At 30.3% G+C, this 18817-nt stretch overlaps 1 protein-coding gene and 1 long non-coding RNA gene across 2 annotated transcripts; one reads left to right on the top strand and one right to left on the bottom strand.

Annotated features, from left to right (window-relative positions):
* Positions 1-9678: 9678 nt before the first annotated feature.
* Positions 9679-11429, bottom strand: LOC112539126 (uncharacterized). Its single transcript, XR_003082718.2, has 2 exons — positions 11300-11429; positions 9679-10924 (listed from the first exon to the last, which is right to left on the bottom strand). It is a non-coding gene; the product is annotated as an uncharacterized LOC112539126 (long non-coding RNA).
* On the top strand, positions 10370-16166 carry LOC107370010 (uncharacterized). Its single transcript, XM_015937986.3, has 5 exons — positions 10370-10833; positions 14283-14448; positions 15225-15305; positions 15395-15578; positions 15687-16166. The coding sequence occupies exons 2-5, from the start codon at positions 14357-14359 to the stop codon at positions 15795-15797; spliced, it is 468 nt and encodes a 155-aa protein (XP_015793472.2). The 5' UTR covers positions 10370-10833; positions 14283-14356; the 3' UTR covers positions 15798-16166.
* Positions 16167-18817: the final 2651 nt, after the last annotated feature.

Here is an 18817-nt window from a genome sequence, read left to right as displayed (position 1 = left end):
ATGGCTGTAAACAGCTTCAACTTAAACGGCTTTAATTGTTAAAAGCTTCATTGTTTCAATTTTCAGCTCTTTATTTATTAATATTTTTTGACCAAACTCGATTAAATTACAGTCAACTATTGACCAAAACCTAAAAGAACATGAATTTTACCAGAAAAAGATTGAAACTGACCTTTACAGTTAACCTTGTTTACCATTTCCCATTTAACATCTCATAGATCACATTTTAATTGCACATCCATTGTAAACATGATTATCATCTTCATGATTCTTCTCATAACAATTATCATTTGTAATACAATCACGCTACAACACAGTTTAATAATCTGAATCACTTTCACATGATTGTTTTAAAAAATGATTTGACAATTAAGATCACACGGAAGTTGAAAAACAAAACTAAATGGTCAATGTTGATTATTATTGTAGGCTTCAAAGTCAAAGTGATGCAGATTGTTCTGATTATAAGATGATGATATGCTTGAATGTCAGCATATTATTATCATGTTTATGAATTGAAGTGCTTGCGTTATCAATTCATTTGAATAAAGAGTAGAAGAAGAGAAAAAAAAATAACTTTCCTCTGATGATTGTAATAACAATCAAAGTGAACGTTAATCAGTATCACAAAATTGTCTCCTGTTTACGTTTAACCATAACAATTACGATTGTAAAATGTAATTGAGTTTCAACTAGAACAAGTTACTTTGATTCAAATAAAGTCTACTTTACATTCATCTCATGAAATTGGATGATCATTATCATGGTGTAAAGGACGGTCAAGTTGAAAGAGTGTGCTTACAATTTAAACTGATTATTCTCATTGATTTTGCTATTTTAACAAAAAATGAACATCAAATTGTTGGTGATCAACCTTATTAAATTGATACAATTTCTGTTGTTTACAAATAATTAGCAATAATGATTGCATGATTTTACCAATTTAAAAGCTGAAAAGCAAGCGCTTTGATTTACATCTGAAAATAGTAAGATTCACAATTTTCATGAAAAACAGTTCGTCAATTCATTTTAATAGTTACACGATATGATTGTTAATACATTGTAATCCAACAATTACAGATATCACAATAGAGTCACAATTAACCAGATTGGGTTGCCATTTTGGGTTCAATTGGGTTGCCAGTTGACTCGAAAGCTTTGGATTAATCTATGACTTTAATATTATCCGAAAAATAAGCTTTCAATTTGATTGAAATTGAAATGTTTGATTTGTAAATAAATGAAACAAATATCAATTTGATAAATTGTGATCTTTATATTGTTGTTTGATTGAAGTTGTCATATTTTGATCTAATACAATCTCAATGTAATCAAATTATCCTTTTACCTGAATTTGTTTGGATTTCTCATTGAAATTAACACTCAAGTGTCTTTTGATGGTGAAAAATGTATTTGATGTCTTTATTTGATCAACCATTGAGTTTAAATTTTTGTGATTACCAGACTAATTGTGGGCTTTTGTTTAGTGTTTATTGGTATATTAACTTTGTTTGGTTCTGGTAAGTGGCTAATCAATTTAATGGAACAATTGAAAACTTTCAAATTCAGTGAGAAATCGTTCTCAATCTCACATTTTGTCTGACAATTTTCACCTTTTTTGTTTCATTTTTACCATTCTTGACGGTTTCCATTCAGATTCACTTTTATAACTTTTAACATTTAAATTGAAACCTTTTTTTCCCATCAATTTACTGGCAATTCAATGACCATTTTAGAAGGAAGAAGAAGCGGCAAAAATAATTGTCTGATTGTTTTTTAGTCTCTATTTTTTTCGTGATTAACCTTTTCATCTGTGTCTTACAGGTAGCTGTGCTTACCTTTTCTTGTGCTTCGTGATGTGATTTAATTGATTAAAGTGAGACTATTAATTTGGTATTATTGGTTAACCAGTAAAACCAAAAATATTACAAACCCAAGTAGTAAAATTGTTGATATTCAGATAAACAATAGTGTTTACAATTTTACAGTAAACTTGGCTTACACGATTTCAAGCTTGAAATGAAACTTGTTTTTTTTTCATTCCTTACTGTGGCTAAATTTTGGTTAATATTTTGCTGGTTTTGGTGAAAAAAGCTGTCAATTTGTGGGTGATTAATGAAATGATTTTGATAAGTCCTTTAAGGAATCAAAATGTTTAATCAACACTTTTTCCCGCAAAAACAGTTTAACGTGCAGCCATCTAGAGAGCTTGACACAGTTGAAGTATCTTTTGTTACCTCATTGTCTTATGTGAAATTAATAATGTCATAAAATTGTTTAATTTCAAATTTAGATCCAAATTGTTTTCAAGGTGATTAATTATTTTCTTAGTTTTTATTATGTCCAGCTAATTATGTTTAACCAAACTCACAGCTCAGTTGGTCTGGAAATACTGATTTAAGATCCAAAATGACTTCATCTGTTGTGCTGGTATATCAGTTTGCTTCAAGGTGGCGATTTCAATCAATCTGTGGCTTGAGCTACTTGTTGGAAACTAATGGTCCGCCATATGATAAACGCCTTCTGGGAGCTGTATTTCATGACTGTGTATTATCATGAAACTTCCAAATCTTTGTGAAGGGTAAAAGTATTAAACACTCCTAGCTTCGTGTTGTTGTGGATACCAATCTTAGGCTGTAATCTGTGAGGAAGTTTACTGTTTTCAATAGTTTAAGTAATTGAATTGGAAAACCCTCTTTAACCTTTTCCCTGAACCAGGTGAAGATCACTTTAATGCTCTTGGAATCAGGATATTTTCGATCATTTCACGGCTAAATTTTTCATGGACTTATTTGGAATCTTTTGCTTCTAAATTGGATCGAAGATTGAAAACAAGCAAACAAACTTACACCGGATAACTTGTCTTGATATTTTGAAAATGGTCAATGGATTTCAAACAGTTTTCTGGTCGATAAAAATTACTTGCTAATACTTATGCTAATCCTTTCTTGAGCAAACAAAACCTGAATCAAAATTTGTCAACTTCAATGATGGATTGTAAATTGAAGGAAGCCAACTCAAACAAATGTTTTACTCATTGACAACTCAAAGCATTATGAACTAACCCGAGTTTCAAAAATATTTATCTAAACCAATTTAAATTTGAATTTACGCTTTATCTGATTGGAGTTGACCCCAGCTCAGTAAACAAATGATGGCTATGTTGACCAAATTATCCAGACAAGATTGACATTTCTAACTCTTTTGATTGGTATTTTTGGCTTCCATAAATCACTGAATCAGTTAATTGTGATTCACTTCCGATGCTGTTAATAAGGTGAACACACGAAGAGACGTAACCACTTTTGACGCTATGAATATTCATGTATATGAATAATTATATTAATAATAACTTGCTGTTTGTAGCAGTCATGATAATAATGAAAGACAAGATGATCGCAAACAAGGAGAAGATGAGCAAATTGTGTGTTTATAATAATTTTAATCCAGCTTGATCATTCCTCTTGATTGTAATTCCGAAGCAACATGAAGCCAAGATGTAAAGTTAATCACAATTAAAGTGAAAGTAACATCTCCAGTAGCTTATTTTTATCCACCTCATTTCATCAAACTTTAATATTTAATCTGTCATTTTATAATATCAAATTATGCATCAGATTTACATCATCTAAAGGTAATTCATTAAAATAATCAAATATAACAAAGTAAATTTCAAATAATTGTATGCCAAGGAAGTTTATTGTTTAAGTGTTGTGTTTATTCCGAATCGAGCTGAAGGAAGAATAAATTGATAATTTTATTACATTTTGAAACATTCATGATTTAAATTCAACAGGTTACAGAACCAGAACTGGCCACAGAAGCAATCAAATCGATATTATTCAAGATGTAAAGTGTTGACATTTCAAATTCAAGAGTAAAACCTAACATCTTTCAAATTACTGTTAGCAATGTGGTCAAAGAATCAAAGTTTCTGTTGAAGCCTTGCAATCGGTCAAATTGACTGAATCAAATATCTTTAAAAGGTTGTTAAGTAAATGATTTTACAATATTGAAGGATGAAATCATGTAACAATAATTCCTCAATGATAAATAATGAAACTCATGAAACAACATTTGTAAATGTAGCGTAAAAAAGGTTAAAATGGTCTATTTGATTAGCCAAAAATATACAAGATTTGTATTGAAAAGGCATTGATACCGATAGTTATTAATAGGTGATTTTCACGGGTTAATTCATTATTTTGTTTTACTTCAATTTAGTGGTCAAACAAAGGCTAAAATATTTGAATGTTAGGATGTGATTGATGATGAAGATTGAAAGTTAGGTTTGCTTCAAGATTGACTTAAGGAAAGGTCAAGATAAGATCCTTTTTGGTTTGTGCAAATGGTAACACTTGCTAATTGTTAATAATTAACTGTAATTAAACACTTCAAACATGTTGATGTCTGAATTTTGTCAGCTGTCTGTTAATTACGACTGAAATGATGTCCAACTTTCATCTCGCCAATGAGCCTCTCACATCATGATAATGACCATGTTGATCTAGATTTACTTTTTGCTAACATAACAAGCTTAGATCATGTTTAGTTATTCATAATTGGTTAAATGTCTATCGATTGATACAAAACATTGAATTTTGAATCATGTTTTCATTTTTGTTTGTCAAAACACTTACATTTAAGGGTTATTTGGTCACTTTTTGTTACTTTTTTTATCCTTTCATTTGTAAGGTTATTAAACTGAAGTTGAATTTATTTCTCAGTAACATTTATTGAAAGGTAATTATAAAAGTTCAAAATTATCTGTTTGACTTCAGTTGATTTTGTCAACTGAAGCCAAGCAATTTCAGGATAATGAATAAAATATACTTTAAATTTGAAATGAATGCAACCTTTTAAAAATTAATTTAGCCAACTAATTAAATGTTAGGTAAAGAGCCAAACCCTTATTTACTTTCAATCAGCCACCATGCAAGGTTTTGATTTGAAAAGAAATTCATTGTTTACCATTTCGGTTGAAACGGTCGCAAATCATAGAAATTACGGTCATTTCAAGCATCCAAATGAGCCGAAATGTACTTGGAATGGCACCTAATAACGTTTAAGACGTTTCCAATGAAAAAATCAGGAGACACAATAGAAGTTTTGAGCATACAAGAAGAAGTTAAAGATTTTACCAATCTTACTTAATCAAACTGAATTTACCGCTCAAGGTAATTTTGGGTTCCTTAAACACTGCGAAAATTGTTACGAAAGCTGGTAAATCTCAGGATTATTCAAGATTTATTAACTGTTTAAACATCCACAAATGGGAAAAGGAGTCAACAAATTATAGCTAAAAATTATTCGTTTCAATGTTCACCTAAACTTGTTATCTTTTTCAGCACAAGACGGCAGCATGCTTTATACTTTGCTGCATCAAAAGCAAATGTTTATTTTAATTAATCTTCCTGATTTTCAATCTAATTAGATTTCAATCAGAAGGTTAATTTCAGAAATTTTCGAGTGTATACAGTTCGGAATGACGCTATCATTGTTGAGATCAAAACTGTGGTTTGAAAGCTATCGTTGGTCAAAGTTTGATCATGTTTCTCATACATTTGTAATGCTGACAATCAAGCTAAACTGACTGATTTTTAATTTAGTTTTTAAAAGTCGTTTTTACTAATAAACTTTTGAAGATCACTTATCTTTCGTATTAATTTTCGTTAGAGCAAGAACGTAATTCAACAATTTGATCGTCAATTGAGGTAATTTCGAGAAAAATGAACGCAATGATCACATTTATGCACAAATTAACACGAATGGCCAAAATCGCGTATAAATTATTTTCTTTCAAATTTTAGACTCTGTTGGTTTGTTAGGACAAAAAAACTGAATCTGAGTACAATTCAAACGTTTATATGATCCACAGTTTTCGCGAGAATCGAGGTAAAAGTTGAAACTTCGATCGCATTTTTTACAGCTAGTTGGCCAGATTTTTTCATGAAAATCATTTTGCTTTTGTTAATTTTGATGACAAACCAGCACACGATCTTAATTTAAGCCATAAAATTTTCCATTTTTGTAAAACAGATCAATTTCGATTATTGGTTAAACCTGTCGCATTCCATGGCCGTAAGAGTTAACAACCTGAAACTTATCATTTGTCCACAAAAATTGTTGTTTAACACCGTGGTTTAAATACTTTTTGCAGATTAGAAACAGTTCGCTTGATTTTGGCCATTTACCTTAAAAGTTTGAGCTTCGATATTTTGAGAATGATGTTACCTACAGTCACTATTCTTTCATAAATTTAGTCCATTACTAATCGATTACTCAATCCAATTTGATAACTTAGCATTCGTGCATTTGGGTCAAGATTTTCGGGCTTTAAATGCCCGAGAAACAACTTATTAAACAAACAAAACTCATATTAACACATTTCTTGGCAAATAAACCAATTTTCTGGTTAAACTCTTTAAACCAATGCAACGAGTGCTGCGAAAAGCTCGAGCATTTGTATTAAGAGCTGCAACTTAAGGGGTTTAAAAGAACATAAAAAGGTGAGTTCAGCAGTGCTACTAAAAAGTGAATACGATCGATAGTTTTCGAATAAATCGCACTTAAAGTTGAAACTTCGATCACCATTTGTGCAGATTCGGAAGCAGATTTTTCAACAAAACTTATTTTGCTGGAGTAACATTTGATGAAAAACCAGAAAACGGTCTTATTTTGAGAAATAACATTTTCTGTTTTGGTAAAACAGATCAAGTTCGATTTCTGGTTAAACGTGTCGCATTCTGTGACCAGAAGAGTTAGAGATCTGAAACTTATCATTTGTCCACAAAAATTGGCGGTCAACATCAAGGCTTGAATACTTTTTGCAAATTAGAAACAGTTTTCTTGATTTTGACCTTTCAAATTAGAAGTTTGAGCTTCGATATTTCGAGATTTATGGTACCTACAGTCACTATTCTTTCATGAATCTAGTCCTTTACTGATTAGTAATTCAATGCAATTTAGTAACTAAGAATTCGTGAATTCGGTTCAAGATTTTCGGGCTTTAAATGCACAATTAACAACTTATTAAACAAACAAAACTCATATTAACACATTTCTTGGCAAATAAACCAATTTTCTGGTTAAACTCAAAAAACCAATGCAAAGATTGATGCCAAAAGCTCGAGCATTTGTATTAAAAGTTTCAACTCAAGGGGTGTAAAAGAACATAAAAAGGTGAGTTCAGCAGTGCTATTAAAAAGTGAATACGATCGATAGTTTTCGAGTAAATCGAACTTAAATTTGTAACTTCGATCACCATTTGTACGGATTTGGAAGCAGATATTTTAACAAAACTTATTTAGCTTCTGTAACATTTGATGAAAAACCAGAAAATGGTCTTATTTTGAAAAATAACATTTTCTGTTTTCGTAAAACAGATCAAGTTCGATTTCTGGTTAAACGTGTCGCATTCTGTGACCAGAAGAGTTAGCAACCTGAAACTTATTATAATTCTTTGAAAGTTGATTGCTTACATCACAGATTAAATACTTTCTACAATTTACTTTCAGTTCGCTTGATTTTAGTCACTGGCCCTAAAACTTTGAACATTAATATTTCGAGAATGGTTTCATCCACAGAAATCATTTTTCCACCAAATCATAGATTTTATTATGTACTATTAGATATTGAAATATTAAATCATTCAAGATCCTTCATAAAATATTATTGCATTGTATAACTTATGTAGTCAGATATGAGACTTGATTTATAAAGATAAACACAAATTTGATGTGTCAGAAGGATCTTCGCTATTGCATGAAACAGTTTAAACTTAATTCGATACTCAGTTGTATACTATTATAGCACAGAATGAAATCAAATGTTGTGTGAAAGAATGATGTCTTTAGATTAAACCATTCTCGAAATATTAATGTTCAAAGTTTTAAGGCCAATGGCTAATATCAAGCGAACTGATGGTAAATTGTAAAAAGTATTTAATCTATAATGTAAGCCAACAACTTTCAGTGATTCGTGATAAGTTTCAGCTCTCTAACTCTTCCTGTCACAAAATGCGACAGGTTTAAGCAGAAATCGAACTTGATCTGTTTTACAGAAACAGAAAATGTTATTTCTCAAAATAAGACCGTTTTCTGGTTTTTCATCAAATGTTACTCCAGCAAAATAAGTTTTGTTGAAAAATCTGCTTCCGAATCTGCACAAATGGTGATCGAAGTTTCAACTTTAAGTTCGATTTACTTGAAAACTATCGTTCGCATGCACTTTTTAATAGCACTAAAGGATGCACCTCTTTATGTCCATACAAACTCTGCTAAGTTTCAACTCTTAATACAAATGCTCGAGCTTTTGGCATCAATCTTTGCATTGGTTTTTTGAGTTTAACCAGAAAATTGGTTTATTTGCTAAGAAAAGTGTTAATATGAGTTTTGTTTGTTTAATAAGTTGTTAATTGTGCATTTAAAGCCCGAAAATCTTGAACCGAATTCACGAATTCTTAGTTACTAAATTGCATTGAATTACTAATCAGTAAAGGACTAGATTCATGAAAGAATAGTGACTGTAGGTACCATAAATCTCGAAATATCGAAGCTCAAACTTCTAATTTGAAAGGTCAAAATCAAGAAAACTGTTTCTAATTTGCAAAAAGTATTCAAGCCTTGATGTTGACCGCCAATTTTTGTGGACAAATGATAAGTTTCAGATCTCTAACTCTTCTGGTCACAGAATGCGACACGTTTAACCAGAAATCGAACTTGATCTGTTTTACCAAAACAGAAAATGTTATTTCTCAAAATAAGACCGTTTTCTGGTTTTTCATCAAATGTTACTCCAGCAAAATAAGTTTTGTTGAAAAATCTGCTTCCGAATCTGCACAAATGGTGATCGAAGTTTCAACTTTAAGTGCGATTTATTCGAAAACTATCGATCGTATTCACTTTTTAGTAGCACTGCTGAACTCACCTTTTTATGTTCTTTTAAACCCCTTAAGTTGCAGCTCTTAATACAAATGCTCGAGCTTTTCGCAGCACTCGTTGCATTGGTTTAAAGAGTTTAACCAGAAAATTGGTTTATTTGCCAAGAAATGTGTTAATATGAGTTTTGTTTGTTTAATAAGTTGTTTCTCGGGCATTTAAAGCCCGAAAATCTTGACCCAAATGCACGAATGCTAAGTTATCAAATTGGATTGAGTAATCGATTAGTAATGGACTAAATTTATGAAAGAATAGTGACTGTAGGTAACATCATTCTCAAAATATCGAAGCTCAAACTTTTAAGGTAAATGGCCAAAATCAAGCGAACTGTTTCTAATCTGCAAAAAGTATTTAAACCACGGTGTTAAACAACAATTTTTGTGGACAAATGATAAGTTTCAGGTTGTTAACTCTTACGGCCATGGAATGCGACAGGTTTAACCAATAATCGAAATTGATCTGTTTTACAAAAATGGAAAATTTTATGGCTTAAATTAAGATCGTGTGCTGGTTTGTCATCAAAATTAACAAAAGCAAAATGATTTTCATGAAAAAATCTGGCCAACTAGCTGTAAAAAATGCGATCGAAGTTTCAACTTTTACCTCGATTCCCGCGAAAACTGTGGATCATATAAGCGTTTGAATTGTACTCTTAGATTCAGTTTTTTTGTCCTCACATACCGATAGAATCTAAATTTGAAAGAAATTAATTTATACAAGAAACGTAAACTACGACACATTTGAATGAAAAAATGTATTAAATTTATTACAAAAAATGAATTCAATGAAAGCATAATGCTGGACACATTGAATGTTGAATAAAGTTCATTGATCGCAGTTCATAGTCAACAGTTGACCAAGTATAAGAATCAAAAATTATCATTATGATAAACATGAGAAAAAGAAACTTAATGTATCAATAATAACAAATGAAACATTTTTCCAAAGTTAACAAGTTCTGTTAAATAACAATCAGTTTGTAGAGTGAAAGAGTGATAACTGCTTTTCTTATTGTAATAATGTGTCAATGTTGTAGGCGGAATCATCGAGCTGATCAACATTTACAAAGTTATGATGATAATGATGACCATCAACTGAACATCCTGAGAAGATACAAAACTCATGAGAATGGAATGGGTGACATTAGTTTCCCTATGAATATATGCATCTTATTAAACCAGTGGATTCTCAACGAGTGGGCCGACAATTTGAAAAGGTTTAAAATTTGGTGAGAGATGACAGAAAGGGAATCAGGGAAATGCTTGAGAAGAAAGTTCAACTATTTTTTGATGAAATATTTTCATTATTTTTACAAAGAAATCATAATCTCTTCAGCATCTTGACATGCTCCTAACCCTCACTTGAAACTGAAAAAAAAGTTGAATGAAAAGCGACTGTCATCTTATTGCTAACTAACTATATATTTATAAAATATACTCATAAATTTATATAAATACGTATACTCGGTATATAGGGTTGTTCAAAATTCTTAAATTTTGTTCATTATTCAGAATCACTCAACAGCTAAACTTGACTTTGTAACTTGAACAAACTGTTGTTAGAAGCCAAATTTCCCATTCAAGTCTAACATCTCTTTACAATACCATCTGCTTATTTGATTATAATTTTGTTTTACAATTTACTAATGTTATGTCCAAAAGTACTGTTCATCTGATAATTTGATAACTTCTTGATCCAATTGAGTTTGACTTTGCAAATTTCTGAACGAAATTAAGTTTGCATTGTTTGGCGATTTCACGGACAACAGCAACCAACAATAATCAACTTTAGAAACATTTCAGGTGAAACTTCGTCCGATAATTTTGTGGTTCCATCTTTTTGTTTCGTTGGTTTTCTGGCCTCCATTGGAATAAACTTGTTCCCAAAGCTTCAGGTAAGTTTACTTTACTGCCAATCTTGTTCCTATTATTGTTCCAATATGCTCGAGAATCAATGTGTCATGCAAATGTCATGCTAATCCAAATCTGAAAGATTCAAAAAAAAGACTTGAAGTTAAAATTACCTGCTATTTACAATACTTCAGATTAAATTGTCTTACAATTTGAGCTTAAACGCTAAATTTGACCAAATCTTTATACGAAGCCACTAGCCTTCTGTCATTTCACCACTAAAGCTTTTAAAGCTTGTAAATCTTTTAATCACTTGAAATCCCTCTGACTTGACCAGAGGTGAAAAATTTCAGCAGAATATCGTTTGATTATCTTTTTGCCCATATCATCTGAATGATATTGGCCTGAAAAATTTACGATATTACACCTGATGTTGTGTTAAGACACAGTAAAATTGTCTAAATTTTTTTTGTTCAAAGTAGAGATCATATGAAGCAATATTTCACTTACCGTTAGATTTTAAGGAGCCAAATTTTTCGTTTATATCGTGTAGACAACAGCGAGTAAAACCAGAATATTACTGTCCAGTGTCTTAATCACAGCTTTATTCACTCAATCTGTAAACAATCAGAGGTTATGATTCCGAGATCTAAAGGAAAACATTTCAACACTTTCATAAAATGAATTGCAATTTACCCTAGCGAGGGCTTTTCAACCCATTGAGCGGAACATTTAAAATCTCAATTTGCAGAGCCAAATTTATTGAATTTTATTTCAATGGAAAGTTATTTATTTCAACAATCAATTTATAATCAAAATCATCATCTCTCTTAAAATATAATCAAATTGCATCAAATTCTCAAAGAGAAACTTTCTGGCTCGCAAATATAATACGATTTAAATGCCAACCCATAGAAATTGAAATGTCAAAATAAAAATTGAACTTGTTTACAATACAAAATATCCAGTACATTGAAATGAAAAAATCTTGACTTTGATCATCGCCTTTCCACAATTGATTTAAAACGTTATAATAAACTGTACTGTTTATCATGGAATCTGTTCCTGGTTCAATAATTTAAATACATTCTGCAAAGTTTCATCCAAGTTGACCTTTACTTGATCCAAATCTCTGTTATTGTTGCAACTTTAACTTTCCAATTTTTTTCAATTGATAATTTTAGTTGCAGTTTCTTGATATTTCAGCAAACATTCATGTTCAATGAAACTATAACAAGAGGGAAAAAAGCTCAGGAAAAAGATAGAATGGACAAAGTCCCGTGAGACTGGAACGAAGGAAAAGTTAAAAGTGCATTACAAATGTATTATTGTGATGTATTTTTCATCATCATCTTTATAGTTTTACTTTTCATTTGATATTTTCCCTGGTTTTCTGAAAGAAAAGAGTTATTCAGATGTATTAATGTACACACAAGCAAAAAGAAACAAAAGACAGGTTAACTTTTGCTCATTTCACTGAGTCAGTTGCTTAACAATTTTCATTACATGAATATTTTATTGAAAGAACTCTCGTTGTTTTTATTTTCCAATTGATTGTTGAAATGACCTGCAAGTCTATTAACAGACCTTTAAATATTCAGAAAGCTAAGAACAAAAAAAACTCACAAAAAAGGTCAATTTCGTTGAAATTTGAATCCCTTAGCATCCAATAATAGTTAAAAATAAAAGTCATTTGAAAAGCCAGCGACTTTGGCTCTTTCAATGCAAAAGGTTCACTCTTGTAGCACTAAAACTTGATCCGAAGCCTTGTCCTTTACAGTTACACTGTTCAAAGTCTTGCGACTCAGTTTTCAAAATTTCATGATTTGTACTGAATTTCGTATCTAATCGTGATTTGAAAAATAAACCTGAATAAGAAGCTTGGAGTATCTAAAATTTAAGTTCATAGTAATCATAACCAGAGAGTAAATTGTTTCGATTGTACTACAATAATGATTTAACCATTGTTATGACAAATTTTAGTGTGTAAATCAATAACAGATTGCTTTTGCAAAGTGCGAGTAATTCAATTATTGATTGAATTGGAGAATTTCCTCGATCAATGATTGAACCAGCAATTAACTGTGTTATTTAGTGGTTTTGCGATTGAGTCAAGTTTGATGAATATCACTGTTATGGATTAGTTTGTCATTGAGTTTTGAAAATTTGCAGCTTTGAATGATTGGACTGATGATGGCGTTTTGAGAGTGAAATTGATTTGATTTCATTAAATTTTCCTTTTCTTTACCGTCATTTGATTCAGAGCTTAATCGGCTGAATTATTCAAATTTCAGGTTATTATTCATGAGTATAACAACAAACAAAGTTGAGATAACAAATAGCCGAACTGACTTTAATGCCGACATAATGATAGCTGATTTGAGTCATTTACTCGAGACACCATTCATCATCGACAAGCTCAATTTTTTATCTTGATTTGATTTTCCTCTATCTTCCTCATGATTCGTTCATCCCAATCATGTTTTCCGTTTCTTTTACCTAGCCGTCACCAGCAAATTAGGAACTGTTCAAGATTGATGATAAAATGCTTCAAATGTCGCAATATCATGGTGATCAGCTTGCATTCAATTGTCATGATTCATGTTTCACTAGAAGTTGATCATGTTGAAATGAAAAACGATATGGCAATTTGGAGTCTCATTCAAATGATCATGACCAATATGGTGAAATGGTGAAAAGGTCACAATGAAAGATGTAAATTGTTGTAAAAACAGAGTGAATGTTGCAGACTTGAAAAGGAAGAAGAATGGAAAAAATGAGCTTCAAAATTTCAACTTCTCACATCAAGTTCATCGGTCTATGAACAAATTCAGAGCAAGATAAAGAAAAAAGATTGTCAACTATGAGATGATGAGTTTAATGAGTGTAACTCTGATACTTGGCGAAACGTGAAAAGTCCAAATGTTCAGAGCATTCAAAATATTTGTAATGTTTTCAACTTTTCTTCTTCTTCTTTTTTTCACTCATTTCTTCATTTGTTCCAACAGTTGTGTTAACAATTGAAACCACTGAATGATAATTTACTTTTTTAGGTTTAAAACTGAACATAAATGATTTTATTGTTGCTTGGTTTTTCATTTTTCATGGAAACTCTTTTTTTCTCGCTCGCTTCACTTTCATGGTAAAGTTGAGCTGCAATAATGGCTAAAATGGGAAACCAAGTATAATTAAGATCACTTATCAAATGTTAAGAGGAAAAATCAAACAAAGTTCATTTGCAGCTGAAACATTGGAAACAATTATTTATTGTATTTCATTGTGAATTAGTTGAATAATTGTTGAAGATTAACATATGAATATATTATCACATTTTCATTCATGAGCCTGGATTAACTTGTGAAAGTTAAAATAAATGAATGACTTCAATTTGATTTACTTTTTCCGTTTTACCTCTAGTTGGAAATTTCATTGCTTTCAGTTTAATTATCTCATTTATTGAACAATAACTTTCAACTTTTTACTCTCATTACAGAATACAACATTTTCCTAAAAATCTACAACAAATTTTACCTGATTGATTAGAGCGAAAGGCAATTAACTTTTAAAATGGTTAAAAGTGGAATAGAGATTCAAGTTATTTCTTACATCATGATGTTCTGGTTTATTTTACATGGACAAGTTAACTCTCTTGATTGCAGGTAAGTTTAATATAATCAGAATTAATGATGAAAAGCACTGGAAAATGGTGAAAAGGTTGAAAAAGAGAAAATTGTTTTCTTCTTCTTTTCTAATTCAATTTTCCCACCACAAAACAGATTAACCTTTTTTGGCTCACTTTTTTAGCTCTCTTTTTTATCAACATTGTTATTACATGAGTTGTTTTTTTTCTTGTCATAAGTGCGTATTTTATCCAAGTTTATTGTTCCTCGAGTTTATTATAATTTAGTTTTGAATATAATCATCTAATCAGTATGTGATCAGTAAATAATCAAATAATGAAAAGGAAACAGTGAAAGGAAAAATCAATACAAAATGGATAAATGGTGGTTGGGTCAGAGTCTTTTTTGTGAAAAACAAAAAGTCGTCTGACTTGAGCAACTAAAGGGTGTTGCGGTTAGTAAAGGTCAAACAATAGCCTAAATGTTCATACATAAATAAAGACGATATTGTAAAGACTATTCAAGATGCCAAATTATAAATAATAACAGGCGCAATATTTTAATCTCCATATGGACATTTCCATCTTCATCTTCGTCTTCGTCTTCATCTCTTTTCCAGATTTCTATTAGTTAGTGATTGCTTGAACCTTACTAACCGCTACAACCTTTACATGGATATATTGCTAACCCTTTCAACCTTTTCAACTTGTATCTACGCTTTATACTATTATATTTAATTAGCATTTGATTAAGTTTTTACTAGATTAATCTTTCTCTTAACATTTCTTATTTTTTGCCTTCTTTTTAACGTTTAGGAGACACGTTTTTGCTCCAGGATGTCGAGGTATTGTTGCAAAGAGGACTCATCAAAATAGCATTAAATTTGAAGATCCTTTGTAAGTACTGGGCTTAATTTATATGCTTCCCAACCATTGATCAACACCCTTGTTAATTATGGTTTTTTGTTTGGTTTTGATGATTTCAGGAAAAAACTTACAGCATCAAGTGATGAAGACTTGATTGAATCAATTGGGTCCGATTCACTGCAAATGAAACGTTTCTCTTTACCTTTTGTTTTTATGGTTAATCGTAAACCAAACGTAATCAACTCTCCAGATTATAATAACAATAATAATTTAAATAACAATAATATTAATCCGTCTGCTTGGGTAAGCTGATGTAATTTTGTTAAGCTCAACTTTAAATCTAACGAGTTCAACGATCCTTACTCGTTTATACCATTGAATAATAACATCTTATTTCACATCTTTTTTCAGTTATTTAGTTTAACAGGATCAAACAACAATCGAAATTCCAATCCATTAACAACAATCATCAACAGTTCAAATCAAAATAATGATCCATCGACGAGTGATAACTTGGAATAAGATGGTCGCAAATCCCAACAATATGGCAGTAATTGAGTGAAAAACTGGTGCAGCTAAACAAAAGTCTATTGACAATGATCAACTTAATCAACATTATGCTTTCTTTCTTGAACAAATACTTTCAGTTTCCGTTATTCAAATCTTTTCAATTGCTTCACTTTAAATTATTTTTCTAAAACATGCTTTAATTTATTTTGTGTTTATTTAATCATATTCACGTTTCCAAGTTAATTGTTGCCCATTCAAATTTGTAAATTACCTTTTCTTTCCTCCATTAGGAAGACTTGCTTCAATTTGTTTCAATCTTTGAACATTAACCTTTCATTGACGAGTTTTAGTTGAATAAAAAATCAGTTGAAATTGTTGTTACTTTCATCTAATGTTAATTACTGACGCGTTAATGAAGATGTGAAGATATGAATGAAATGTTATTAACATCAATTGATTGATGTCCATTAATTTAAACAATTGCATTTTTCAGACTAAAATGTGAAATGTGATTTAAACCATGCAAAATGAATAATTAAGATGAAAATGCCATTTTTAAACTTAAAAGTAAAAATAACAAGAATCTTGAAAATGATTGATTTATCATTCTTAATTCATAGAAGTGGAATCAAGTAGATGATTATGTGTATTTAAATAAATGATAAAGATGTGTTCAAGTGCTTCCTTTATTCAGTAAATCATGATAAAGTGGTTCATTTCTATTGAAAAGATGAAATAGGCGAGAACAGCAAATGAGAAATTATGGAAAATCTTTGCATCCAAAAATATTCTCAACCTTTTATTCATTCTATAATTTTTCATTAGCCTAAAAAAAACTGACTGAAACCGGAAAATTGGTAACCTTTAAGGGCAAGGAAAAAAAAGTGAAAACATGATTAACTGGAAATGTTGAGTTAGACATGAAAAAATGAAAACTCAGCCTTAAAAATTGAACATTTATCTTGAAATATAAAAGATTGAGTTTTAGTGTTCAATATATCTGTATGATAATCAGTTGAATGTTTCAATTTATTCCTTCTGAATATGTATCATGATTACATAAAAGCATTGATGATACTTTTGGGATTCTTTGTTTCTCAGCACATCACAATATATGAATGAGAAGAATGTAAATATTGAAATTAGGTGAATTTATGAGGTAACTGTTGGTATATCATAATGAATGGTGAAAACAAAAAGGGTTAGACTGGGTTAATGGATGTGAAATTGAAAAGGCAAGAGTGTTCTCACGATGAATAAATCATTCAGAAATTTATTTTCTTTGTATTTCTAATTTGTAATTGTGTAAAGGCATCTGATTTTATTAATATTAATTAAATAGTCACTGGGGTTAAATAGTTGAAACTCTTGAATAGTGATATTAAAGTGAATTGAGTTTGGTACTTACTTGAGTATGAAATTGCACTTGGCCTTTGTTTTAACATGAACGATCTGATGAAAAGGTTAAATTTCATGGCAAAAATATCCATCGGTAAAGGCAAATAATGGCAAAAATTTGGTGAATAAAATGAATAATGACAAATTCATCTTTAATAGTAAACGATTGCACAAAACGTAACCCAATCAAATACATAAATGGACCTTAAGCACAAAATGCATGCTCTAACCAATTTTATTGAACTTTTGGTCCATAATTGGATAAATTAAATCTAACTTTGCCTTGATCTTATCCTTACACAATTTAAGTTAATCTGTTAATAGCAAAAATAAAGCAATGTACAACAATGGTTTGGATATTTCGAGTTGAAATTATGTTGAGTGTTGTCCGTTACGTCTGATACAAGTGTAGAGATAGCTTCTTCCATGTTCAAAGTTAATCAAAATCATTTTTCAGCCTTTTTCATCGGTTATAAAAAAGTTTTTTGATTTGGTTTACACACCTAAAAGCTTCAATTATTTAATCATGATTGATTTTTGATCATGCAAATGACTTGCAACTTTACACATAAACATAATCACAATTTCAGAATAACCAATTATAACCAGAAAAACGGTTGGTCATCTGTAATAGCAATTAAATTGGTCTTAAATATACTGATTTATAAATAAAACATAAAAAATAACATAAAATCCCATTTTAGCTTAAGATTTGTTGAGTGTAGAGACGATTCTCAGTCTCAGGTATAAAAAACTCAGATTTAGATCAGTTTTCATCTCCATTCTCATCTCAGACGAATCCAAAAGATTAATTTATTTCCAATGCTATCCATTATTTCCATGTATTTTATCAATTTTAACTGAAAAATGATTTTGTTTACTGTTCAAAGGCTTTCCATTTCCAATTTATGCTTTTCAAAAGTCTATTGATTTCAACAGCATTTCATTGAAAGAAACGCTCATAGAACTTGAAAATCGATAACGGCAAGTAACTTTAACAATAAATCTATTTATTAAATTATACAATTCAAGTTTTAAGAGTCGGTTAAAAGTTTTCAGATCTTGTCTATCGATTTGAACTCCTTAATGAAATGATTTGTTTGTGCAATGATAGTAAACGATCATGATAGTCAAAAGTTCAACTTCATGTCACGCGTAAGTCAATTCAGATAAACCTAACAATCAAATAATTTTGTACCAACAATTTCATTCAATGAGAGGGTTCACTGGGCAAATATCAATAAGATTACAACAAAACGTCAATGTAAAGTTAAGAATAATGTTGATCACGCTATCGCTTTAATGGTGAGCGATTCATTAACAATGAGGAAAATTGAGACATAAAAACATTTTTCTGGCAAAATGTGTTATTTTTACCTCAAATTGGTACGATTTATAAGGTTATATCATCATTATAAGGTTTTATTTTGTTCATCAGTAAATCAATATTAAATATGGTTGAACTTTAACAGAGTATATTAAACTTGAACTTGAGGAAACATTGAAAAACGATTCTAAATCTCATTGATATTAATATATTTTACGGTGTAAATTATAGTGGGAATAATAAATTGAGGAAAGTTGAATTGAAATTAATCATCATTAGTTTGTTTGGTGAGATGGATGAAACTAAC

Source organism: Tetranychus urticae, chromosome 2 (genome assembly GCF_039701765.1).
Source record: "Tetranychus urticae isolate SD_2017Ah chromosome 2, NJAU_TeUrti_SD_1.0, whole genome shotgun sequence".
Classification (NCBI taxonomy): Eukaryota; Metazoa; Arthropoda; class Arachnida; order Trombidiformes; family Tetranychidae; genus Tetranychus; species Tetranychus urticae.
The sequence above is the reverse complement of the archived record's forward strand: the minus strand, read 5'-3'. Positions and strand labels throughout refer to the sequence as shown.